The sequence below is a fragment of the Heterodontus francisci genome, chromosome 10 (genome assembly GCF_036365525.1).
Source record: "Heterodontus francisci isolate sHetFra1 chromosome 10, sHetFra1.hap1, whole genome shotgun sequence".
NCBI classification, from domain to species: Eukaryota; Metazoa; Chordata; class Chondrichthyes; order Heterodontiformes; family Heterodontidae; genus Heterodontus; species Heterodontus francisci.
In genome coordinates this window covers 111325463-111351737 of record NC_090380.1, presented here as the reverse complement: position 1 = coordinate 111351737, position 26275 = coordinate 111325463, and the positions used below count along the sequence as shown (strand labels likewise).

General features: G+C 45.0%; 1 protein-coding gene across 3 annotated transcripts in view; it reads right to left on the bottom strand.

The window, feature by feature from the left end:
• LOC137374715 (neural cell adhesion molecule 2-like) overlaps positions 1–26275 on the bottom strand; it is a 1514570-nt gene that overhangs the window by 240005 nt on the left and 1248290 nt on the right. For 2 of the 3 annotated variants that reach the window (XM_068041260.1, XM_068041262.1), the window contains exon 13: positions 22437–22556. The exons of the other annotated variant lie outside the window; for it this stretch is intronic. In XM_068041260.1, the coding sequence (XP_067897361.1) occupies positions 22437–22556 (120 nt within the window). The remainder of the gene's footprint in view (positions 1–22436; positions 22557–26275) is intronic. 3 annotated transcript variants of the gene reach the window in all.

Here is a 26275-nt window from a genome sequence, read left to right as displayed (position 1 = left end):
AATAATTGCACCTGACTTTTAAGATCATGGAGAAGCTGAATTCAAATGGACAACTGATCCATCATTGAAACCTGCTAATTATTGATGACAAAATGGGACTCCTGCCCTAACTTTTACTCATGTCCCAACTAGCAACAACCATTTAAGAATGGGACATTGTGGCAGGGGTAGGGAGCCTAACAAAGGTCCGTCTTGGACATACCACTAGAAGAGTCAAGTGTCATGACTCAGTCCTTGATATTGATTCCTTTGTGGAAAGGTTATATGTATTACTAGATGCTGTCTTTATGCTAATATCAACCACTTTAATACTGTGCAATGTTTAATCATTAAAGGTAACTTTGATTAATTAAAATACGGAGTAGTGTGACTTTCTTTGGCCGGCTAGTGTCTACAAATTAATGGAACACCTGTTTCCCTAGATGGTTCAGAAGCTCAGCCCTGGCTTAAATAGGATGCCAAGGCTGCGAGTGGCTTGGCTCAGCCTGAAAGAGCAACCAGGGATGGGGATGGCGTCAATGGCGAGCAACAGGAGTGTGTGGAGGTGTCCAGTGAGAATGTGTCAGATTCCCCGGCGAATTACTGACAATGTATCACGTTTCGAGGTCAGGGGGTAGGTGGGGCCTCGGCTTAATATCTCATTTGAAAGACGGTACCTGTGACGGTGCAGCACTCCCTTCGTACTGCATTGACGTGTCGGCCTAGCTTATGAGCTCAGGTCAGTGGTGTGGAACAACAGCATGAAGCTGGAAAAGCCCATATAACCTTTAAAGCCCCCTTCACACAAGTAAAACATGCCTTATTGTGGACTCCTTCTCAATCACTTCACCTCCCGAGGGATAACTGCATGCAAAGAAGCCCTGATCCCCAATGGCAATGCGGATATTAATACATCCCTAAATTTTTGATGCATATTCCAGTAATGCTGGCCTTCTTCCCCAGCCCTATAGGCAGAGTTTACTACCATCTTCCATGAAATGTTTGACCATTAGGTAGATAATAATACTTAGCTTGAATATGTATTTGTAACGTCTTACAAAAAAGCAAAAGGAGAGATAGACATTTACGGCGGGACTTTTTCTAATCTTGAGATAATCCGGCCTCTCTCAGCAGCTGCCAGTCAAGGGAAATGCCCAATGACAATTAGCCTCTTACTGACCTCAGCATGCATCTACTTAGACTAATTTCCCACAAGAAGTAGCTCAGCAGTGGCCTTAAAAGGACAGGCCAGCTCCAGCGCAGCAGCTAACTGTTACAAACCTACTACAAACTCCAGACTGCCTAGAAGCAAGCACTTAGGAGAGCAGCTAGTCGACGGATAGCAAGCAAAAGAGAGAACAAAACTCTGGTCCATGTTTTCATCACTTGATGCTTCCACCATTGTTCTCACCAGCCTCCCAAGCTCGACCTTATACAACCTACAATAAATCTGAACTCTGCCACTCTTCCCTGATTCTGCACTAGACCCTGAAGCCCTGTCACTTCCCCCTTCACTGATCTCCACTGTCTGCCTGTCTCCTCATCCTCATTTTTAAATCTGTCCAAGGCCTCACTCCTTCCAACCTTTGTAATCTCCTCAAACCTTAAACTCCCAACAAACAACTCCTCCCCTTCCCCCGACTCTTTTAAAATCTGTCTACTGTGCTTCAACTCTCCCCTGTCCCTTCCACCCTGAACCCACCTTTCTTCATCTTTGGCAGAAGACCCTTCCTTCCTGCTCTCTGAAATTCCCTCCTTAAACCTCTATATCTCTCTCTTTCTTCCTCCTTTAAAGCGGTCCTTTAAGCCTCCCTCTTTGACTGAACTTTTCTCATCTGTTCCAGTATCGCCTCATGTGGCTTAGTGTCAAATTTTTGTCTGAATACCTTCCTGTGAAGCGCCTCGGGATGTTTTACTACATTAAAGATGCTGCATAAATGTAAGTTGTTGCTATTTTAAACCTTCAGCGCCTTTTTAGATCAGATTTTCATTATTAATTCATGGCATGTGGGCGTCGCTGGCAAGGCCAGCATTCATGCCCATAGTAATTGCCCTTGAGAAGGTGGTGAGCCTCCTTCATGAACTGCTGCAGTCGTGATGGGTAAGTGCAGCCACAGTGCTGTAAGGAAGGGTGCTCCAGGATTTTGATCCAGCAACAGTGAAGGAATGGCGATATAGTTCCAAATTGGAATGGTGTGTGACTTGGAGGGGAACTTGCAGGTGGTGGTGTTCCCATGCCCTTTTCCTTCTAGGTGGTAGAGGTCGCAGGTTTGGAAGGCGCTGTCGATGTAGTCTTGGCAAATTAGTACAGCGCTTCTTGTATCTGGTACACACAGCTGCCGCTGTGCGGTGGTGGTGAAGGGAATGAATATTTAAGGTAGTGGATGGGGTGTCAATCAAGCGGGCTGCTTTGTCCTGGATGGTGTCAAGTGTTGTTGGAGCTGCATTCATCCAGGCAAGTGCAGAATATTCTATCACACTCCTTACTTGTCCCTTGTAGATGCTGGACAGGCATTGGGAAATCAGGAGGTGAGTTACTCACCACAGAATTCCCAATCTCTGACCTGCTCTTGTCACCACAGTATTTATATGGCTGGTCCAATTAAGTTTCTGGTCAATGGTAACCCCCAGGATGTTGACAGTGAGGGAATCAGCAATGGTAATGCCACTGAATGTCAAGAAGAGATGGTTAGATTCTCTCTTGCTGGAGAAGGTCGTTACCTGGCACTTGTGTGGCACCTTGTTACCTTCCTCCCCACTTTACCAACAATGTGATTGGCACTATGTAAATACAGATTGCGGCTGAACCTTTTGCATCTGAATTACTTTGCAACAAGAGCAGCTGGAGACAGAAAGCAAGCAAATATGCTGATAAGCTGCTGTGTGCGATGAATTCCAGAATGTCTATTGACACCACAATGCTAAGCAATAAGGTAGAGGTGGGGTTGGATTTATAGCAGGACTCACAGCAAATAGAGTCAACCTTACAGCGAACAGTCTACTTACTCAACAGCAGAGTCTATTTAAATAGCGCACTACAGCAAACAGTCTACAGAGTCTATTTAAACAATGCACTACAGAAAACAGTCTACAGAGTCTATTTACCAAAAGAGTCTCTATCAACTACAGCAAACAGAACTCACAACTGAAATTACAGCAACGTCGCCCAATAAAAGCAGGGTTATTGCTCTCGCAAAATGCAGTGAGTGGAGGATAGTTACATGATATATGTTACATGGGTAAAATCAATCTCAGTTACTTACAGAAGTAAGATTTCCAAGTATGGGGAAATTGCCCAATCATCTCCATTCTGGCTGTGAATAGTGGTGTCATTGTATGCAGCTATAAATTCCAAACACTTTCAAACATTAATTGTGTTTCTTACAAAGAGAGAGGGCTGTTTAATGAACTTTAAGACTGGGTTAACTACCTTTTAATATTAAACTCGACTAGTTCATTTATTTATGCTTTTTTTGTTTGTGTGAATTATGCCTCAGCCTCAAGGCAGATTACCACGGCAACGAATGAAACTTGTCATGATGCGATGAGATTTTCAATTGACATTTAATTAACATAAAGTTTAACAAGCCAAAACAGTTCACAAGTATCAGTGTGGGACACATCCACCCAGCATTAGTGTACTTATGAAAGACTTGTCGTTGTATAAGGAATAATTTTAACCTAATAACAGCAACTTGGATTTATATAGCACCTGTAACATAATAAAAATGTCCCAAGGTACTTCACAGGAATGTTATCTCCTGTTCCTCTCTTTCCTCCTTCACTTATGTACCTCTTTTTCCTTCACTTCCAGGAGTGAGACATGAAGGGATCTGGGTGGGAGTAGCTTTGGTACCTGACATGGCAAATCACTGTGGAGCAGCAATAAGGAAAGCAAATCAAATTTGCTAGAAATATTGTACTCTCCTGACAACACAAATCATGCACATAGTAATATTTATCCCTCAATCTACATCACTAAAACAGATTACCTAGTCATTATCTCATTGCTGTTTGTGGAATGTTGTTGTATGAAAATTGGCTGCTGTGTTTCATAGATTATAACAGTGACTATTCTTTAGAGGTATTTCATTGGCTGGGATGTCCTGAGATCGTGAAAGGCACTATATAAGTGCAAGTTCTTTCTTTAAATGTATCACATATGATGGATCAGGAAGTGCTAGGGGTCAACTCTGGCCTCTGGTGTGTTAGCTGACCTCAGCCTATTCATTAGATGTTCTTAATTGGCCTCAGCTCCCCTGGACGAAGGGCGGAAAAGCTGTTACTGGTTCTTATCCTGCAACCCATGTTGGAAAATGAGGCGGGGGGGGAAGTGTGAGTCGAGCATGATCACATGGCCGAAGAGGCTCACTGTCCAGGTTCACACTTGAAGAATGGCCACTTGAGCTGGCAGTGCCTTGACCTGTGACACCATCTTCAGAGGAGGTTGCGAGACTTAAGAACAGGGGGAGGCCATTCAGCCCCCTGGAGACTTCTCTGCCATTCAGTTAGATCATGGCTGATCTGTACCACAACTTCATTTACCTGCTTTTCCTCCGTATCAATTGATACTCTTGCCCAACGAAAGACTGTCGGGCTCAGTCATGAAAGCTTCAATTGCCCATCATCCACAAGTTTTTGACAGAGCAAGTTCCAGCTTCCCACTAGGCTTTGTTTGCAACAAGTGCCTCCAGATTTTACTCCTAAATAACTAACCCCCCCCCCCAAAAAAATGAAAGCCAAGTTGATAAAGTAACAAGGAGAAGTGGGAGTACGAAAGAAGAAAATGGGCGTGCTTATTCATTCAGTGCACCAGCACATGATACTCAAATTCTGACACTTATTCTTTCACTTCAACATTAGCGAGTGTTAAATGGGATGTCCTGTTTCTTTACAGTCGGTATGAAGGTAGACAGACTGGTGAGTGTGCGCTGATGCCTTGCAGAGATCAGGAGCTAACACTTGCTTCAAGTGAACGACCTTGAGAGGCTAAACTGATCAGGTTGCCATGGTGACATTCAAGACCTCTCTCCACGCAAGTTGTATTTGTGTCTCCTGGTGGTTTGTCGGAATTTCAACAGCACTGATGGGTTTTCAATGCTGCAACAATGGGGACCACAGGGGTGCTGACAGCAAAGGCTTTGTGCGATGATTAAAAACAGATTGGCAATAACAAAAAAAGTCAAGTGCATGCAAAAGCAATCGCTGCTGAATTTCCAGCACGGAATAAAACCTTCAGAGTTTCTGATTGACTAAATTATTCATATGTTTATATATGAATAATTTAGTCAATCTCAAACTAACATTAAGACATTAAAACCGAAGAAAATGTTACTAACAATAGAAAGGTTGCATCCCTTATCTGAATGATTTATAGTTTCATTTTCTGTAAATATATAATGCTTTTCACAACCCAAGGATGTCCAAAAACTCTTCACAGCCACTGAAGTACCTTTTCAAGTGCAGTCACCAATGCAATGTAGAAAACATGGTAGCCAAATGTGCACACAGCAAGATCCCACAATCAGCAATGAGATAATGATTTTCTATGATGTTGATCAAGGGATAATTGTTGGCCAGGTTCCAGGTGGCCAGGCCCCTTGCTCCAGACAGGGCCTCAGTTTAACATCACATCCAAAAGACAGCACTTTTGACAATGCAGCAGTGCTCAGTACTGCAGTGGGAGTGTCAGTCTAGATATTATGGTCAAGTGTCTGGAGTGGGACTTAAACTCACATCCTCCTGACTCAGAGACAAGAGTGTGCTACCCACTGAGCCACAGCTGACTCCATGAAGTAAGGGAGAAGGAAAGAAAGCAAGGGAGGGAGAAAGCTATACAACTCCTATAAGGTTTGCATAGTAAGAGGCCAGGCTCTATCATTATATAAGATATTACACAGGTTGTATTACTCAATCTTTACACAGAGTAGGTAGGAAGCCATATTTATCTCATATTGGTACAAGTTTATATAGATTATACAGATCCTATAGATCATAAAATGACCAAGGCAAGGAGGCTAGAGGGTCGCAGAGAAGTCAATTGCATCATACGGCATCTGATCACAAGCATCACGGCAGACAAAGAGCCCCATGCAGAGGACAGCAGTGAGTGGCAGCCCCGGGGAGGCAATCTCCACTTGTGCCTCATTCTGTTCCTGCAAATAACCAAGTGGGAAGTTTGCAGGTGAGCGCACACGCACCTCCCCATTTATCAAGTTTCCGAGGCGTAGAGCTTCACTGCAGACAGATTGCGGGGCAGGAGGAGGAAGAACAAGAGTCGCTGCTAGTGATAAGGTGAGTGATCAGGCGGCAGTCTTTTTAGAGGATTATCGGAAACAATAATGAGACATTAAAGGGACTGTTGGTGCCTTCATCATTGTTATTATGCTCATTATGTATAAATGTGCAGCTTCAAACAATCAGCTCCTATCTTGCCAGAAACAAAGTAAACACAGATGGCAGCAGTTACTGGAGTTCCACAACAAAAAATGATCAACAATGCAGAATAGATGACTAATTACATTACTTGATCACAGAAAGCAGGATTTCTTCTCAACCTTACGAGGAAGTAAATGAGAAGCATTTTGATCCAGCAACAGTGAGGGAACGGCGATGTAGTCCCAAGTCAGGATGGTGTGTGACTTGGAGGAGAACTTGTAGGTGTTGGTGTTCCCGTGCATCTCCTGTCCTTCTTCTTCTAGGTGGTAGAGTTCATGGGTTTGGAAGGTGCTGTCGAAGGAGCCTTGGTGAATTGCTGCAGTGCATCTTGTAGATGGTACACAATGTTGCCACTGTGCGTCAGTGGTGCAGGGAGTGAATGTTGAAGGTGGTGGATGGGGTGCTGATCAAGTGGGCTGCTTTGTCCTGGATGCTGTCGAGCTTCTTGAGTGTTGTTGGAGCTGCACCCGTCAGGCAAGTGGAGAGTATTCCATCACACTCTTGACTTGTGCCTTGTAGATGGTGGAAAGACTTTCAGGAGTCAGGAGGTGAGTTACTCATCACAGAATTCCCAGCCTCTTGACCTGCTCTTGTAGCCACAGTATTTATGTGGCTGATCCAGTGAAGTTTCGGGCAAATGGTAACCCCCAGGATGTTGATGGTGGGGGATTCAGCAATGGTAATGCCATTGAATGTCAAGGGACATGGCTAGATTCTCTCTTGTTGGAGATGGTCATTGCCTGGCACTTATCAGCCCAAGTCTGAATGTTGTCCAGGTCTTGCTGCATGTGAGCATGGACTGCTTCAGGATCTGAGGAGTCTCAAATGATACTGAACACTGTGCAATCATCAGCAAACATCCCCATTTCTGACCTTATGATGGAGGGAAGGTCATTAATGAAGAAGCTGAATATAGTTGGGCCGAGGACACTACCCAGAGGAATTCCTGCAGTGATGTCCTGGGACTGAGATGATTGGCCTCCAACAACCACAACCATCTTCCTTTGTGATAGGTATGACTCCAACCGGAGAGTTTTCCCCCAATTCCCATGGCTTCAATTTTGCTAGGGCTCCTTGATGCCACAATTGGTCAACTGCTGCCTTGATATCAAGGGCAGTCACTCTCACCTCACCTCTTGAATTTAGTTCTTTTGTCCATGCTTCAACCAAAGCCGTAATGAGGTGAGGAGCCAATAGGCCCTGGCAGAACCCAAAATAAGCATCGATGAGCAGGTTATTGCTGAGTTAGTGCTGCTTGATAGCATTGTCGATGACCCCCTCCATCAATTTCCTGATGATTGAGAGTTGACTGATGGGGCGGTAATTGATTTATTGGATTTCTCCTGCTTTTTGTGGACAGGACATACTTGGGAAATTTTCCACATTACTGGGTAGATGCCAGTGTTGTAGCTGTACTGGAGCAGCTTGGCTAAAGGAGTGGCTAGTTCTGGAGCACGTTTTCGGTACTACAGCTGGGATGTTATCAGGATGCATAGCCTTTGCAGTATACAGTGCCTTCAGCCATTTCTTGATATCACCTGGAGTGAATCAGATTAGTTGAAGATTGGCATCTGTGATGCTGGGGACTTCAGGAGGAGGCCAAGATGGATCATCCACTCGACACTTCTGGCTGAAGATAAATGCAAATGCTTCAGCCTTGTAATATGCACTGATGTGCTGGACTCCCCCATCATTGAGGATGGGGATGTTTGTATACCCTCTTCCTCTGGCTAGTTGTTCAATTGTCCACCACCATTCACAACTGGATGTGGTGGGAGTGCAGAGCTTTAATCTGATCCATTGGTTGTAGGATTATTTAGTTCAGTCTATTGCATGCTGCTTCTACTGTTTAGCATTCAAGTAGTCCTGTGTTGTAGCTTCTCCAGGTTGGCATCTTGTTTTTAGATCTGTCTGGTGCTGCTCCTGGCAACCTGCACTCTTCATTGAACCAGGATTGATCCCCTGGCTTGATGGTAATAGTAGAATGAGGAATATAGCGGGCCATGATGATACAGATTATGGTTAGATACAATTTTGTTCCTGATGGTCCACAGTGCCTCATGGAAACCCAGCCTTGAGCTGCCAGATCTTTTTTTTTTTAGAATTAGAATATTACAGCGCAGTACAGGCCCTTCGGCCCTCGATGTTGCGCCGATCATCTGACCTACACTATTCCATTTACATCCATATGTCTATCCAATGACCACTTAAATGCCCTTAAAGTTGGCGAGTCTACTACTGTTGCAGGCAGGGCGTTCCACGCCCCTACTACTCTCTGAGTAAAGAAACTACCTCTGACATCTGTCCTATATCTTTCACCCCTCAACTTAAAGCTATGTCCCCTCGTGTTTGCCATCCTCATCCGAGGAAAAAGACTCTCACTATCCACCCTATCTAACCCTCTGATTATCTTGTATGTCTCTATTAAGTCACCTCTCCTCCTCCTTCTCTCTAACGAAAACAACCCCAAGTCCCTCAGCCTTTCCTCGTAAGACCTTCCTTCCATACCAGGCAACATCCTAGTAAATCTCCTCTGCACCCTTTCCAAAGCTTCGACATCCTTCCTATAATGCGGTGACCAGAACTGCACGCAATACTCCAGGTGCGGCCTCACCAGAGTTTTGTACAGCTGCATCATGACCCCGTGGCTCCGAAACTCGATCCCCCTACTAATAAAGGCTAACACACCATATGCCTTCTTAACAGCCCTATTAACCTGGGTAGCAACTTTCAGGGATTTATGTACCTGGATACCAAGATCTCTCTGCTCATCTACACTGCCAAGAATCTTCCCATTAGCCCAGTACTCTGCATTGCTGTTACTCCTTCCAAAGTGAATCACCTCACACTTCTCCGCATTAAACTCCATTTGCCATCTCTCAGCCCAGCTCTGCAGCCTATCTATGTCCCTCTGTACCCTACAACACCCTTCGACACTATCCACAACTCCACCGACCTTCGTGTCATCCGCAAATTTACTAACCCACCCTTCTACACCCTCATCCAGGTCATTTATAAAAATGACAAACAGCAGTGGCCCCAAAACAGAACCTTGCGGTACACCACTAGTAACTAAACTCCAGGATGAACATTTGCCATCAACCACCACCCTCTGTCTTCTTTCAGCTAGCCAATTTCTGATCCAAAGCTCTAAATCACCTTCAACCCCATACTTCCGTATTTTCTGCAATAGCCTACCGTGGGGAACCTTATCAAACGCCTTACTGAAATCCATATACACCACATCCACGGCTTTACCCTCATCCACCTGTTTGGTCACCTTCTCGAAAAACTCAATAAGGTTTGTGAGGCACGACCTACCTTTCACAAAACCGTGCTGACTATCGCAAATGAACTTATTCTTTTCAAGATGATTATAAATCCTGTCTCTTATAACCTTTTCCAACATTTTACCCACAACCGAAGTAAGGCTCACAGGTCTATAATTACCAGGGCTGTCTCTACTCCCCTTCTTGAACAAGGGGACAACATTTGCTATCCTCCAGTCCTCCGGCACTACTCCTGTCGACAATGACGACTTAAAGATCAACAACAACGGCTCTGCAATCTCCTCCCTGGCTTCCCAGAGAATCCTAGGATAAATCCCATCTGGCCCAGGGGACTTATCTATTTTCACTCTTTCCAAAATTGCTAACACCTCCTCCTTGTGAATCTCAATCCCATCTAGCCTAGTAGGCTGTATCTCAGTAATCTCCTCGGCAACATTTTCTTTTTCTACTGTAAATACTGACGAAAAATATTCATTTAACGCTTCCCCTATCTCCTCTGATTCCGCACACAACTTCCCACTACTATCCTTGATTGGCCCTGTTCTAACTCTTATCATTCGTTTATTCCTGATATACCTATAGAAAGCCTTAGGGTTTTCTTTGATCCTATCCGCCAATGACTTCTCGTGTCCTCTCCTTGCTCTTCTTAGCCCTCCCTTTAGATCCTTCCTGGCTAGCTTGTAACTCTCAAGCGCCCTAACTGAGCCTTCACGTCTCATCCTAACATAAGCCGCCCTCTTCCTCTTGACAAGCGCTTCAACTTCTTGAGTAAACCACGGCTCCCTCGCTCGACAACTTCCTCCCTGCCTGACAGGTACATACTTATCAAGGACACGCATTAGCTGCTCCTTGAATAAGCTCCACATTTCGTTTGTGCCCATCCCCTGCAGTTTCCTTCCCCATCCTACACATCCTAAATCTTGCCTAATCGCGTCATAATTTCCTTTCCCCCAGCTATAATTCTTGCCCTGCGGTATATACCTGTCCCTGCCCATCGCTAAGGTAAACCTAACCGAATTGTGATCACTATCGCCAAAGTGCTCACCTACATCTAAATCGAACACCTGGCCGGGTTCATTACCCAGTACCAAATCCAATGTGGCATCGCCCCTGGTTGGCCTGTCCACATACTGTGTCAGAAAACCCTCCTGCACACACTGGACAAAAACAGACCCATCTAAAGTACTCGAACTATAGTATTTCCAGTCAATATTTGGAAAGTTAAAGTCCCCCATAACCACTACCCTGTTACTCTCGCTCCTGTCGAGAATCATCTTCGCTATCCTTTCCTCTACATCTCTGGAACTATTCGGAGGTCTATAGAAAACTCCCAACAGGGTGACCTCTCCTCTCCTGTTTCTAACCTCGGCCCATACTACCTCAGTAGACGAGTCCTCAAACGTCCTTTCTGCCGCTGTAATACTTTCCTTGATTAACAATGCCACACCCCCCCCTCTTTTACCCTCTTCTCTGTTCTTTCTGAAACATCTAAATCCCGGAACCTGCAACATCCATTCCTGCCCCTGCTCTACCCATGTCTCTGAAATGGCCACAACATCAGGATCCCAGGTACCAACCCATGCTGCAAGCTCACCCACCTTATTCCGGATGCTCCTGGCGTTGAAGTAGACACACTTTAAACCAAGTTCTTGCTTGCCAGTGCCCTCTTGCGTCCCTGTAACCTTATCCCCTACCTCCCTACTCTCAACAGCCTGTACACTGGAACTACAATTTAGGTTCCCATTCCCCTGCTGATTTAGTTTAAACCCCCCCGAAGAGCACTAACAAATCTCCCCCCCAGGATATTGGTACCCCTCTGGTTCAGGTGAAGACCATCCTGTTTGTAGAGGTCCCACCTACCCCAGAAAGAGCTCCAATTATCCAGGAAACCAAAACCCTCCCTCCTACACCATCCCTGCAGCCACGTGTTCAACTCCTCTCTCTCCCTATTCCTCTCTTCGCTAGCACGTGGCACAGGCAACAACCCAGAGATAACAAGTCTGGTTGTTCTCGCTCTAAGCTTCCACCCTAGCTCCCTGAATTTCTGCCTTAAATCCCCATCTCTCTTCCTACCTATGTCGTTGGTGCCTATGTGGACCACGACTTGGGGGTGCTCCCCCTCCCCCTTAAGGATCCCAAAAACACGATCGGAGACATCACGTACCCTGGCACCTGGGAGGCAACACACCAACCGTGAGTCTCTCTCGTTCCCACAGAACCTCCTATCTGTTCCCCTAACTATGGAGTCCCCAATGACTAATGCTCTGCTCCTCTTCCCTTTTCCCTTCTGAGCAACAGGGACAGACTCTGTGCCAGAGACCTGCACCCCATTGCTTACCCCTGGTAAGTCGTCCCCCCCAACAGTATCCAAAACGGTATACCTGTTGTTGAGGGAAACGGCCACAGGGGATCCCTGCACTGCCTGCTGGTTCCCTTTCCTTCCCCTGACGGTAACCCATCTACCTACTTCTTTTACCTGAGGTGTGACTGCCTCCCTATAACTCCTGTCAATAATCCCCTCCGCCTCCCGAATGATCCGAAGTTCATCCAGCTCCAGCTCCAGTTCCCTAACGCGGTCTGCGAGGAGCTGGAGTTGGGTGCACTTCCCGCAGATGCAGTCAGCAGGGACACTCTTGGCGACCCCTACCTCCCACATTCTGCAGGAGGAACATACAACTGCCTTTACCTCCATTCCCACTATTCTAGATTCCCAATAAATCTACTGAAAAACCAAACGAAAAAAAAAGTCAAAACTTGTTCGCTTAGCAATCCGACGGACTGAACTTTTTAAATAAAAAGCTTACCTTATCAACACACTAGAGTCCTTTTTTTTTGGTTAGAGGAGGAGGGTGGGTGGGAGACACTGTTCTGTATCTATCCCATTTAGCATGGTGGTAGTGCCACACAACACAATGGAGGGTATCTTCAGTGTAAAAATGGGACTTTGTTTTCACAAAGATTGTGTGGTGGTCACTCCTACCAATATTATCATGGACGATGCCTCTGCGATAGGTAAATTGGTGAGGACGAGGTCAAGTAGGCTTTTCCCTATTGTTGGTTCCCTCCCCACCTACTGCAGGCCCAGTCTGGCAGATATGTACTGATGCAACTGAGCCACTCTTGGTAATGGACATGGAAATCCCCCACCCAGGAGTACGTTCTGAGCCCTTGCTACCCTCAGTGCTTCTTTCAAGTGATGTTCAATATGGAGAAATACTGATTCATCAGTTGAGGGAGGGTGGTAGATAGTAATCTGCAGGAGCTTCCCTTGCACATGCTTGACCTGATGTCATGAGACTTCATGGGGTCTGGAGTCACTGTTAAGGACTCCCAGGTTAACTCCCTCCCAACTGTATACCACTATGCCGCTACCTCTGGTGGGTCTGACTTGCCAGTGGGACAGGATATATCCAGGGATGGTGCTGGAGCAGTCTGCGACATTGGCTGTGAGGTACGATTCAGTGAGTATGACTATGTCAGGCTGTCGCTTAACTAACCTGTGGGGAAGCTCTCCCAATTTTGGCATAATTGCCTAGATGTTAGTGAGGAGGACTTTGCAGGGTCGAGTGGGCAGGATGTGCCATTGTCGTTTTCGGTACCTAACTCAATGCCAGACAGTCCATCTGATTTCATTCTTTTTCAATTTTTCTGCAGTGGTTTGATACAACTGAGGGGCTTGCTAGGCCATTCAGAGAGCGGTTAATAGTCAACCAAATTGCTGTGGCTCTGGAGTCACACCAAGGCCAGACCAGGTAAGGATGACAGATTTTCTTCACTAAAGGACATTAGTGAGCTTAGTTCTGCCTCCAGGTCAGGGGCCCACTCAAGTCTCACATTTGAACCACTTAAGAGGAAAAAGTAGCTGAGGTGCTTTCTTACTGCCTTCCTCATGGTTTTAGCCTTTAGGGCGCCTTCTCCTAAAGTGACCTGCAACCAAGGATAAAGAGCCCTGGCCCACCAGTCTTTTATAATGGGAGGGAGTTGGGAGCTAGTGGTTGTGATAGAAACAAAGTCATTATTCAATATTAGATTGGGTAGGCGAACAAAATAGAAGATGATAAAGGGATACGGAATGAGGGTAGGTAAATGCAGTCAGGACTGTTTGCTTATGTGGAGGATAGAAGCTGACCTGGACTAATGGTCGATACTGTATTGGTTTTTAGAAGTTGGGAAAGTATTCCATCTGACTCTCCTGCTTTGCTGACCATGAAAATTTTTCTTTCTCTCTTCACCATCGCAGATGTCTGGTCACAAAACAACTAATGCTCTGCTCTGTGAGCAAGTGAATTACAGCCCTGTTAATGCTACTCTCAGTTCAATAACAACAAGAAGTTACATTATATAGCACCTGTAATGTATTAAAAGTCCCAAGGCGCTTCAAGGACTGTTATCAAACAAAATTTGAGACTGAGCCACATAAGGAGACATTAGGATAGGTGACCAAAAGCTTAGTCGGAGAGGTAGGTTTTAAGGAGCATCTTAAAGGAGGAAGAGGTTAAAGGTTTAAACCTCTTAAAGAGGTTTAGGGATGAAATTCCAGAACACAGAGCCTATAGACAGCTGAAAGCATGGCCAGCAATGAGGGAGTCATCATAATAGGAATGTGTAAGAGGCCAGAATTAGAGGGGTGCAGAGCTCTCAAAGTTGTGTGTGTGTGGGGGGTGGTCGACAGGCTCATTTGTTAAATGTTGCCGCGCAAGAACACCTTATGGTGGTTCTTGCTCTGATTATCACTCCTCTCCTTTGTAGTCCCGCAGCACTGTCACTGACAACAACCCAGCAGGAGATCTGATTTTGCTCAATCCATCTGCAGGACAAGCAGCTGCACCCAGGAAAAAATGATGAATGGGAGCTGTGTCATGTTCACTGACGAAGCCTCCTGTCAACTGAGCAATCTGTGCACCAATAGACTGGGTGTTCAGGCAGAGATTTGCCCTACCCTCTATTCCCAGCTCATTGCTGCTCTCCGCATGGCTCACTTAATGTATGAGTCTGCACCCTGTCAAGGGGAAAACATCGCAACTGTATGGAAATCAAACAGCGATGTCCCACAGCGACATTTTTCCACTGTAAGCCGTTTGTCGGTCAAATTTCTTACTTAATTATCGTCCTCTGCCTCTGAACAACAGTTTTTTTCTGTAAAATCACTATTAATGGTATTAACAGATGAACACATAGGCATTCCTCTCTGTGTTATGTTAGTACAAACATTTAAAATCGAAGTAAATAGAACTTGCATTTATATAGAGCCTTTCATAAGTTCAAGGTGTCCTAAAGTGCTTCACAACCAATGACGTACTTCCTGAAACGTAATCCGTGCTGTAATGTAGGAAATGCAGCAGCCAATTTACACACAAGTTCCCTCAAACAGCAATGTGACAATAACCAGATAATCTGTTTTAATGATTTTGTTTGAGGGGGAGAACTCCCCTTCTCTTCCATGAATAGTACCACCTGAGAGGACAGATAGTGCCTCAGCTTAACATTTTAACTGAAAGATAGCATCTCCAACAGTGCAGCACTCCCTCAGTAGTACATTGAAGTGTCAATCTAGATTTTGTGCTCAAGCGCCTCGAATGGGACTTGAATCCACAATCCTCTGACTCAGAGGTGAGAATGCCGTCCACTGAGCCAAGGTAGAAAGAGACTACATTTATGTGGAACCTTTCACATCCTCAAGACATCTCACATTGCTTCACTGGCAAAGAATTGCTTTTGAAATGGTGTCATTCTTGGTTTATGTGGCATCTAATTGGTGCTTAGCCCAATCACGCAAACTGATATGTTGATAGGGTGAGATGAAGTAAAGTGGGAGGTGTCTTATGTAAAGCATAAAGACTGGTATAGACCTATTGGGCTAAATGGTCTGTGTCTGTGCTGTAAATTCTTTATAAGCCTTAGTAAAACTGCAATTAAATAAATGACCCAACAATCTTCTTTGAGGGATAAATCTCAGCCCGGACCCTGAGCAGATGCCCCTGTTCTCATTTGAAGCATGCCATTGGATCTTTTACATGCAGATGGGGTCTTGGGTTTAATATTTTATCCAAAAGTTGGTGCCCCTGCTAATGCAGCACTCCCTCAAAGCTCAACCCGAATTATATGTTCAAGTCTTTGAACTCACAACCTTTTGACCCACAGCACAGAGTATCCCCACTGAGCCAGAATGGCAATAAATTAATACCTGTTTCAAATGGGTTTCAATAGTAGAAAGAAGGAATGTCACATGAATGACTCAATCATTCATCCGCAGATAATAGAAACAGTCATTTTAAGCTTCCTTCTCGTCTCCTCCCCTATATTTAAGTGTTAATCCTGGTGTTAAGTACAGATTTACTGATATTATGTGTCTCTAAATCATTATAATTTCACTACGGTTACTATTTGCAGTCATTACACTCATATTCCGATTACTACTATTAGGCAGCAATTGCTATATAATTACTGCCGGTGACAAAGTGAACTGGATTCTGTTTGTCTCCAAGCTTTGTTTCAATATCAACGCTGAATTACAGCCTCGCTCAGCATCAGTGCTACGGCTCTGAAGTGTATTGCATCGGAGATCAGGCTCACAACGTTTGGGCCTCAGGCCTCTGATTCAAGGTCAATATGGCTCCTTCTTTGGAGCAAGTGTTAACTGGATCTGGGCATATGTTGTTAGTATCAATCAGTATTTATTGTCTCTGTTTCTTTTCCCCAGCTCTCAACAGATGTCCCTCCTTCCCACCACTCCATGCTTCTTAGCTTCCATGTCTCTGTCTTTCTGCCTGTTGGTTCTATTGTCTCTGTCTGTCTGGCTCTGTTTTGTTTTATGCGTTTGTTGGATGTGGGCGTCGCTGACAAGGCCAACTTTTATTGCCCAGCCCTAATTACCTTGAGAAGATGGTGGTGAGCTGCCTTCTTGAACCGCTGCAGTCCATGTGGGGTAGGTACACCCACAGTGCTGTTAGGAAGGGATTTCCAGGATTTTGACCCAGAGACAGTGAAGGAACATTGATATAGTTCCAAGTCAGGATGGTGTGTGGCTTGGAGGGGAACTTCCAGGTGGTGGCGTTCCCATACACCTGCTGCCCTTGTCTTCTAGGTGGTAGAGGACATGGGTTTGGAAGATGCTGTCGAAGAGCCTTGGTGAGTTGCTGCAGTGCATCTTGTGGATGGTACACACTGCTGCCACTGTGCGTCGGTGGTGGAGGGAGTGAATGTTTGTGGATGGGATGCCAGTCAAATGGGCTGCTTTGTCCTGGATGGTGTTGAGCTTCTTGAGTGTTGTTGGAGCTGCACTCATCCAGACAAGTGGAGAATATTCCATCACACCCCTGACTTGTGCCTGGTAGATGGTGGTCAGGCTTTGGGGAGACAGGAGGTGAGTTACTTGCCATAGAATTCTCAGCTTCTGACCTGTGCTTCAATTTCTCCTGTCTGGCTCTGTGTTTCAGTCTCTCCATCTGTCTGGTTTGTGCGAGTAAAGAGGGCTTCAGTTTTGGTGTCTGCCAATAGGGACTTCATGTTTGGTCTCAGTTAACGGGCCAATTAGATCACAGAAAAACAACAAATGGAGCAGCTTTTTTAAGAAGTAAGATTTTAAAAATTCAAAGCACAGTTTTAGAATGTATTTGTTCCAGTATATTTGAAAAGAAGTTTACACAAATCAGTTTGAAGCTCATTATTCCAATGGATTGTAACTTCTCCTTCTGTACTGAATGCTGATGGACCTTTCCATCCACACCTATTCTATACAATGCTAATGAACCAGAGTCAGTGTTAGCTGTGGTTCAGTGGGTAACACAGTCCCTTCCAGCATCAAAAGGTTATGAGTGCAAGTCTTACTCCAGAGATTTAAATACATAAAGCATATGGGATAGGAAGTAATATACTGGCATGGATTAAGGATTGGTGAACAAGCAGAGAGTAGGAATAAATGGGTCATTCTTGCATTGGCAGGCTGTGATTAGTGGGGTACTGCAGGGATCAGTGCTTGGGCCCCATCTGTTCACAATATATATCAATGGTTCGGACAGGGAACCAAATGTAATTTTTCCAAGTTTATGAATGGCACAAAACTAGGTAGGTATGTGTGTTGTGAGGAAGATGCAAAGTGGCCTCAAGGGGATTTAGACAGACTTAGTGAGTGGGTAAGAATGTGGCAGGTGGAAAAATGTGAGATTATCCACTTTGGTAGGAGGAACAGATGTGTAGAGTATTTCATAAAGAGTAAGAGATTAGAAAGTGTAGATGTACAAAGGGACCTGGGTGTCCTTGTCAATAAGTCACTGAAAGCTAACATGCAGGTGCAGCAAGCAATTTGAAAGGCTAATGGTATGTTAGCCTTTTATTGCAAGAATTTGAGTACAGGAGTAGTGAAGTCTTGCTTCAATTGTATAGAACCTTGTTTAGACCGCACCTGGAGTACTGTGTGCAGTTTTGGTCCCCTTGCCTTAGGAAGGATATTATTGTCATAGAAGGAGTGCAACGAAGGTTCACCAGACTTGTTCCCGGGATGGCGGGACTGTCCGATGAAGAGAGATTGGGGAAACTGGGCCTGTATTCTCTAGAGTTTCGAAGAATGAGAGGTGATCTCATTGAAACCTACAAAATACTTAAAGGGATAGACAGGGTAGATGCAGATAAGATAGTTCCCCTGGTTGGGGAGTCTAGAACCAGGGGACACAATTTCAAAATAAGGGGGAAGCCACTTAGGACAGAGATGAGGAGAAATTTCTTTACTCTGAGCATTGTGAATCTTTGGAATTCTCTACCGCAGAGGGCTGTGGAAGTGCAATCATTGAGTATGTTTAAAGTAGAGATTGACAAATTTCTAAATATAAATCACATAAGGGATTATGGGGATAGTGTGGGGAAAAAGACATTGAAGTGGATGATCAGCCATGATCATATTGAATGGCGGGGCAGGCTCAATGGGCTGAATGGTCGACTCCTGTTCCTATGTTCCTAATACTCCCAATGTTATACTTGGGGAGTGCTGCTCTGTCAAAGGAGTAGGTGTTCTGATGAGATGTTAAACTGAGGTCCTGTCTTCTCTCTCGGATGGATGTAAAAGATCCCATGGGATGACTTCAAAGATAAGGAAGTGAAGTATGCTGGCCAATATTTATTCCTCAACCAAAATTATTAAAAGACAGACAATCTGGTCATTATCTCACCTTGCTTGCAAATTGACTGTTGTGATTCCGACATTGCAACAGTGACTACACTTCAAAAGTACTCCATTGGCTGTAAAGTGTTTGAGGATGGACCAAGGTAGTGAATTGTGCGATATAAATGCAAATCTTCTCTTTCTTTCCCAATCATTCCCATTGTATAGAAGTTCAGTGCATCAGGCACCTTCCCATTCGTTATGACTGTATAGAGTTGTGCAGTTGCTACGCTGCAGAAAGACTGAGGGGAATTTGAAATCTGACAGGGTTGTAAAACATTATACAAAAGAATAACAATGAACAAACCCTTTTCCGTTCATTTCCCATTTCCCATTGCACAGTTCCATCCAGTCTGATTTCCTGGATGTCATTATCCATGCATTAACTAACATCGAGTAATATTGATTTCAATGTTAATGACATTAACTGGATTGTCAGGTTTTACCTCCAGACAGCAGAATATGCAACAGATTAATTGACTTGTTGGAATATGTGTTATTTTTGTTTAGATGAAACTGCTTAGTGAATGATTACATTTCCGTAAGTTTTAGAATACTCATGGACAAAGACGAGAGTGGTCCTAAAGGAAAAGTGCTAAATTGGGGAAAGGCCAACTATACCAAAATTCGGCAGGAGCGGGGGAATGTAGATTGGGAGCAACTGTTTGAAGATAAATCCACATTTGATATGTGGGAGGCTTTTAAAGAGAGGTTGATTAGCGTGCAGGAGAGACATGTTCCTGTGAAAATAAGGGATAGAAATGGCAAGATTAGGGAACCATGGATGACAGGTGAAATTGTGAAACTAGCTAAGAGGAAAAAGGAAGCATACATAAGGTCTAGGCGGCTGAAGAAAGACAAAGCTTTGGAAGAATATCGGGAATGTAGGACCAATCTGAAACAAGGAATTAAGAGGGCTAAAAGGGGTCATGAAATATCTTTAGCAAACAGGGTTAAGGAAAATCCCAAAGCCTTTTATTCATATATAAGGAGAAAGAGGGTAACTAGAGAAAGGATTGGCCCACTCAAGGACAAAGGAGGAAAATTATGCGTGGAGTCAGAGAAAATGGGTGAGATTCTAAACGAGTACTTTGCATCGGTATTCACCGAGGAGAGGGACATAACGGATGTTGAGGTTAGGGATAGATGTTTGATTACTCTAGGTCAAGTCAGCATAAGGAGGGAGGAAGTGTTGGGTATTCTAAAAGGCATTAAGGTGGACAAGTCCCCAGGTCCGGATGGGATCTATCCCAGGTTACTGAGGGAAGCGAGAGAGGAAATAGTTGGGGCCTTAACAGATATCTTTGCAGCATCCTTAAACACGGGTGAGGTCCCGGAGGACTGGAGAATTGCTAATGTTGTCCCCTTGTTTAAGAAGGGTAGCAGGGATAATCCAGGTAATTTTAGACCGGTGAGTCTGACGTCAGTGGTAGGGAAGCTGCTGGAGAAGATACTGAGGGATAGGATCTATTCCCATCTGGAAGAAAATGGGCTTATCAGTGATAGGCAACATGGTTTTGTGCAGGGAAGGTCATGTCTTACCAACTTAGTAGAATTCTTTGAGGAAGTGACAAAGTTGATTGATGAGGGAAGGGCTGTAGATGTCATATACATGGACTTCAGTAAGGCGTTTGATAAGGTTCCCCATGGCAGGCTGATGGAGAAAGTGAAGGCGCTTGGGGTCCAAGGTGTACTAGCTAGATGGATAAAGAACTGGCTGGGCAACAGGAGACAGAGAGTAGCAGTGGAAGGGAGTTTCTCAAAATGGAGACGTGTGACCAGTGGTGTTCCACAGGGATCCGTGCTGGGACCACTGTTGTTTGCGATACACATAAATGATTTGGAGGAAAGTATAGGTGGTCTGATTAGCAAGTTTGCAGACGACACTAAGATTGGTGGAGTAGCAGATAGTGAAGGGGACTGTCAGAGAATACAGCAGAATATAGATAGATTGGAGAGTTGGGCAGAGAAATGGCAGATGGAGTTCAATCAGGGCAAACGCGAGGTGATGCATTTTGGAAGATCCAATTCAAGAGTGAACTATACAGTAAATGGAAAAGTCCTGGGGAAAATTGATGTACAGACAGATTTGGGTGTTCAGGTCCATTGTTCCCTGAAGGTGGCAACACAGGTCAATAGAGTGGTCAAGAAGGCATACGGCATGCTTTCCTTCATCGGACCGGGTATTGAGTACAAGAGTTGGCAGGTCATGTTACAGTTGTATAAGACTTTGGTTCGGCCACATTTGGAATACTGCGTGCAGTTCTGGTCGCCACATTACCAAAAGGATGTGGATGCTTTGGAGAGGGTGCAGAGGAGGTTCACCAGGATGTTGCCTGGTATGGAGGGTGCTAGCTATGAAGAGAGGTTGAGTAGATTAGGATTATTTTCATTAGAAAGACAGAGGTTGAGGGGGGACCTGATTGAGGTGTACAAAATCATGAGAGGTATAGACAGGGTGGATAGCAAGAAGCTTTTTCCCAGAGTGGGGGATTCAATTACTAGGGCTCACGAGTTCAAAGTGAGAGGGGAAAAGTTTAGGGGGGATATGCGTGGAAAGTTCTTTACGCAGAGGGTGGTGGGTGCCGGGAACGCATGCCAGTGGAGGTGGTAGACGCGGGCACGATAGCGTCTTTTAAGATGTATCTAGACAGATACATGAATGGGCAGGAAGCAAAGAGATACAGACCCTTAGAAAATAGGCGACAGGTTTAGATAGAGGATCTGGATCGGCGCAGGCTTGGAGGGCCGAAGGGCGTGTTCCTGTGCTGTAATTTTCCTTGTTTGTTCTTTGTACATAGAAGCAAAGATCTGTCAGTGGGATATGTTTTACTTACAGAAATTTTGATCTCAGCATGCGTATTCTGACAGACTTGTTAAGCTTTTTTCTTTTAGCGAGAAATCTAGGTGAAATTTCAGTGCACAGGGCACCACTGGGTTGAATTTCAATTGGCGGCCACAAGTAAAACTGGCGCCATGTGTCAGTCGGCCTTGAAGAAAAGTGACTCGATTTCCCTCTCAAGTTCCCTCCAGATTCCTCAGTGCCACCATTTTAAAGAAGGGCTTTGCTTAGGGCAAGCAGAGGCCCCCTTTCCGAGAGTCATTGGCAGGAGAACTAAATCTGGTGTATCCAGGTACCAACCTAATTTGTGAACATTTTGTTATCCTCCCACCGAAGTCCTGGGAGACATTTATCACCAACGACAATGGATTTGGGGGGAGAAATATTGTCCATCCTGTGCCTGGAAAACTGTGTGTAACTGGACAACAAATTACCCTAAAATCTGAAAAGGGTTCACATAAATATCTGGAGGTCACTGTCTCAACTGCTAATCTTCCTTTTAGCGAAATATAAATAAATTTATAACTCATTTTCATCATATCGCTGTGACTATAATTCTATTTGTAAACTGCAGAACAACATGTAAGAAGGGCTCAGGAGAGATTTGTAGCAAGTATTTCTCTCTTTTGTTGACAAAGCATTACAATGGATTATGAAGTGACATGAAAAGGACTTTGGGTATTAGTCAGAAGCCTGCTATTACTGGCAAAAGCAGACATGTTAAGCTACTTACGGACTGGGAGAGTCTGAAAGGTTTCCATCTGGCTCTGCTCCCCTTGGCCTTTGCCATTCACCGCTGCTACTCTGAATTGGTAGGTTGAATTTGGCTTCAGGTTGGTGAGGACGACGTGGGCTGCAAACAGAGAGAGGAAGAAGAAGATAGTATGGAAATATTATTCTGCATCCAATAATATCTCACCACCTTAAAATTCTTATAGGGCTCGACAGAGTTGATGCAGGAAGGATGTTTCCCCTGGCTGGGGGGGTCTAGAACCAGAGGACACAGTCTCAGAATAAGAGGTAGGCCATTTAGAATTGGAATGAGGAGGAATTTCTTCACTCAGAGGGTGGTGAATCTTTGGAATTCTCAACCTCAGAGGGCAGTGGAGGCTCAGTCATTGAGCATGTTCGAGACAGAGATCAATAGATTTCGAGTTATTAAAAGATATCAAGGGATATGAGAATGGTGTGGAAAATGGCATTGAGGTAGAAGATCAGCCATGATCTGGTTGAATGGCAGAGCAGGCTCGAGGGGCCGAATGGCCTCATCCTGCTCCTATTTCTTATGTTCCTTTCTTTAACCAGCTACCCTGCCCTTGCCAGACACACCCACACAATACCTTTCCAATGTAGCCTTCTTCCTTATTCATTATTGGAATGTGGGTGTGTCTGGCAAGGCCAGCATTTATTACCCATCCCTGGTTGCCCTCAGAAGTTGGTGGTGAGCCATCTTCTTGAACCATTTAGCAGTTTGATAGAACTCAGGTCTCTTCTGAGGGCAGTTAAGAGTCAACCACATTGGTGTGGGACTGAAGTCATACATTTTCTTTCCAAAAATATGCTATATTCATAATCATTTTCAAAAATACATTATAAAACAGTTCGAATTTCACATTTCGGGAAGTACAATAGAGATCAGATGTCTTCAATACAGAAAACATGAATTGCCTCACAATTCTTGCCATTCCATTTTAAATGCAATGTACATTGGCATTACATAGAAAAAAACATTTTGGTGCATACAGCCTGAGGAGTTTTACACATATTTCAGACCCTCGGTGCTATGGCAGGAGGACCTTACAAAGTGGCCTTTCCCCATTGAGCCTTTACAGTAGCTGCCCCAAGCAGTAGTGCGTCCCTCAGCATGTGGTCCTAGACCTTGGAATGTGCCAGTCTGCAACACTCGCTCGTGGACAACTCTTTGCTCTAAAAGACCAGCAAGTGTCAGGCAGACCAAAGTGTGTCCTTCACCGCGTTGATGGTCCTCGAGCAACAGCTGATGCTTATCTTGGTCTGCGACCCTGGGAACAGCCCGCAGAACACAGACTCCTGTGTTACAGAGCTGCGCAGGATGAACCTCGATAAAAACCACTGCATCTCTTTCCAGACCTGCTTTGCAAAGGCACATTCCAGCAGGAGGTGGGAAACAGTCTCTTCCCCACCACAGCCACCTCAAGGGCAGCATACAGAGGTGGTGAGACTCCGGGCATGCAGGAAAGGTCTGACGGGAAGGGTCCTTCTCACTACCAGCCAAGCTACATCTTGGTGCTTGTGTGAAAGTTCTGGCGATGAAGCATTCTGCCAAATAACTTTGGCAGTCTGCTCGGGGAACCATCCGACAGGATCCACCATTCCCTTTGCCCGTAGGGCCTTGAGGACATTCCATGCAGACCACTATCTGATGAATTGGTGGTCAAAGGTGTTTTATTGCACAAACGTTTCCATGAAGGATAGCTAGTACAGCACAGTCCAACTGGATGGAGTGTTCCACAGCAATGTGGCCAGACCCATCCTTTGCAACATCGGGGACAGATAGAACCTCAGCACGTAGTGACACTTGTTGTTTGCGTACTGGGGTTCTATGCACACCTCAGGATCAGGGCGTCGTTGGATACGTTTTCCCCCCCTTTATCCAGAGGTTTGAACATTGTGTCCCTGTGGACACGGAACATTTTGATCTCTAAAGTGGAAAATGGCTCAGGTGACCACCATGGCACAGAAGTGGGGTATGGGCCAGACCTGCGCCACTTACAGTAACAACATGAGCGCCTAAATCATATATAGGTTCAGATTGGGTAAGGACAGCAGGTTTCCTTTCCTAATGGACATTAGTGAAGCAATTGTGTTTTTAACCATAATCTGACAACTTCACAGTCATATTTATTTATAGCAGCCTAGACTTTTAAACTGAATTCAATTTCTCAAACAGCCACGGTAGGATTTGAACTCACATTGTCTGGCTTATTAATCCAGGTCATTTACAACTACCCTCCCATACCTGCATGTGAGACTTTCACAAAGGCCTTCAGTTGTGACTAAGTAGATAGCACTCTCACTTCTGAGTCAGAAGGCGATGAGGTCAACTTCCAATCCAGGGATATGAGCACAAAAAAACCTAGGCTGATACACCAGTGTGGTACTGAGGAAGTGCCACATTGTCAGAGGTGCTGGCTTTTGGATGAAACATTAAGCTAAGTTCCTATCAGGTGGGCATACACGATCCCATAGCACTCATTGGGCTGGATTTTAAGAGACAAAAATAGTGGCCCGCAAGCAAGGACAGCACGACACAGAGATGCCGCAATCGCTCACGCAGTGGCTCATTTAACTAGCCGGGGAAGCCTACACCCCACCCCCCCCAATAATCACGTGGAAGGTGTGGGCTGTCCGACACCGGCAACGGCATCGGCCCCTTGTGCACAGACGCTGGCGCCTTTTTTAAAAGGCAGCCAGCCCTGCTGATCAATTTGAATTTTTGAAGTAGTATTCCCCTACTAAAATCTACCAAATAAAATTATAATGCCCCCTTCCCCCACTAATAACAATTACATTAACTATTTGCCCTTTCCCCCCAAAACACTTACCTTTGAAATCTGACTATCACCCCAGACTGCACAAAGTTTAAAGTTCACCCCTTGCCACCATCCCCGACACATTACATTTATTTGACCCCATCCCCCGCACTAAAAATCTTAACTCACCACCCCCCCCACCCATACCACCACCAGTGTCACGCCAGCTTTTCCCAGACAGGGAAGTGAGTGCCGGCCACCGCACTGAGGATTGCGGCGGGCCCAGAGGATTGGAGGTGTGCGTTTAAATTTATTCATTTTATTGATTTACATATTGGAATTCAGGTTTCATCCCCCAGCGGCAGGGGGGGGGGGTCACCATGGAAACTGACGTTGGCGGCCCGGGAGGATCGGGCTGCACTCTCCCAGCATTGCGCGATCTTTTGGCACCACCCCCCCCTCCCCCCACCACGGAGCCCGATGTTGGGCGCCCGGTAAAATCTAGCCCATTGGGCCTAACTGTTCTTATCAATATTTATCCCCCAACCAACATCACTAAAAAAAAATCTGGTCATTACCATATTGCTACTTATGGGAATTTGCTTTGCATAAATTGACTGCTGTGTTTCCAACATTATAACACTGATTGTACTTCTTTGGCTGTCAAACATTTGGGATGTTGTGAAAGGTGCTGTCTAAATACAAGTTCTTTCTTTGTCCAATGGTGACTTCCACTAAGTGGCCTAGTGAATGAAAACACTAACCAGCATTTAACTGACCCAAACGAATTCGGCAGAACTCAAACTTTGATCCTCTATTCAGTGTTAAGTGGACCAAGTGTTGCAGACTGGCCCATTCCAAGGTCCAGGACTACCTGCTGAGGGACGCACTAAAGCTTGGGGCAGCCACTGTAAAAGCTCAATGGGGAAAGGCCACTGTGTAAGGTCCTCCTGAGGGTCTGGAACATGTATAAATCTCCTCGGGCTGTATGCACCAAAATGTTTTTTGCTATGTAATGCCAATGTACATTGCATATAAAATGGAATGGCAAGAATTGTGA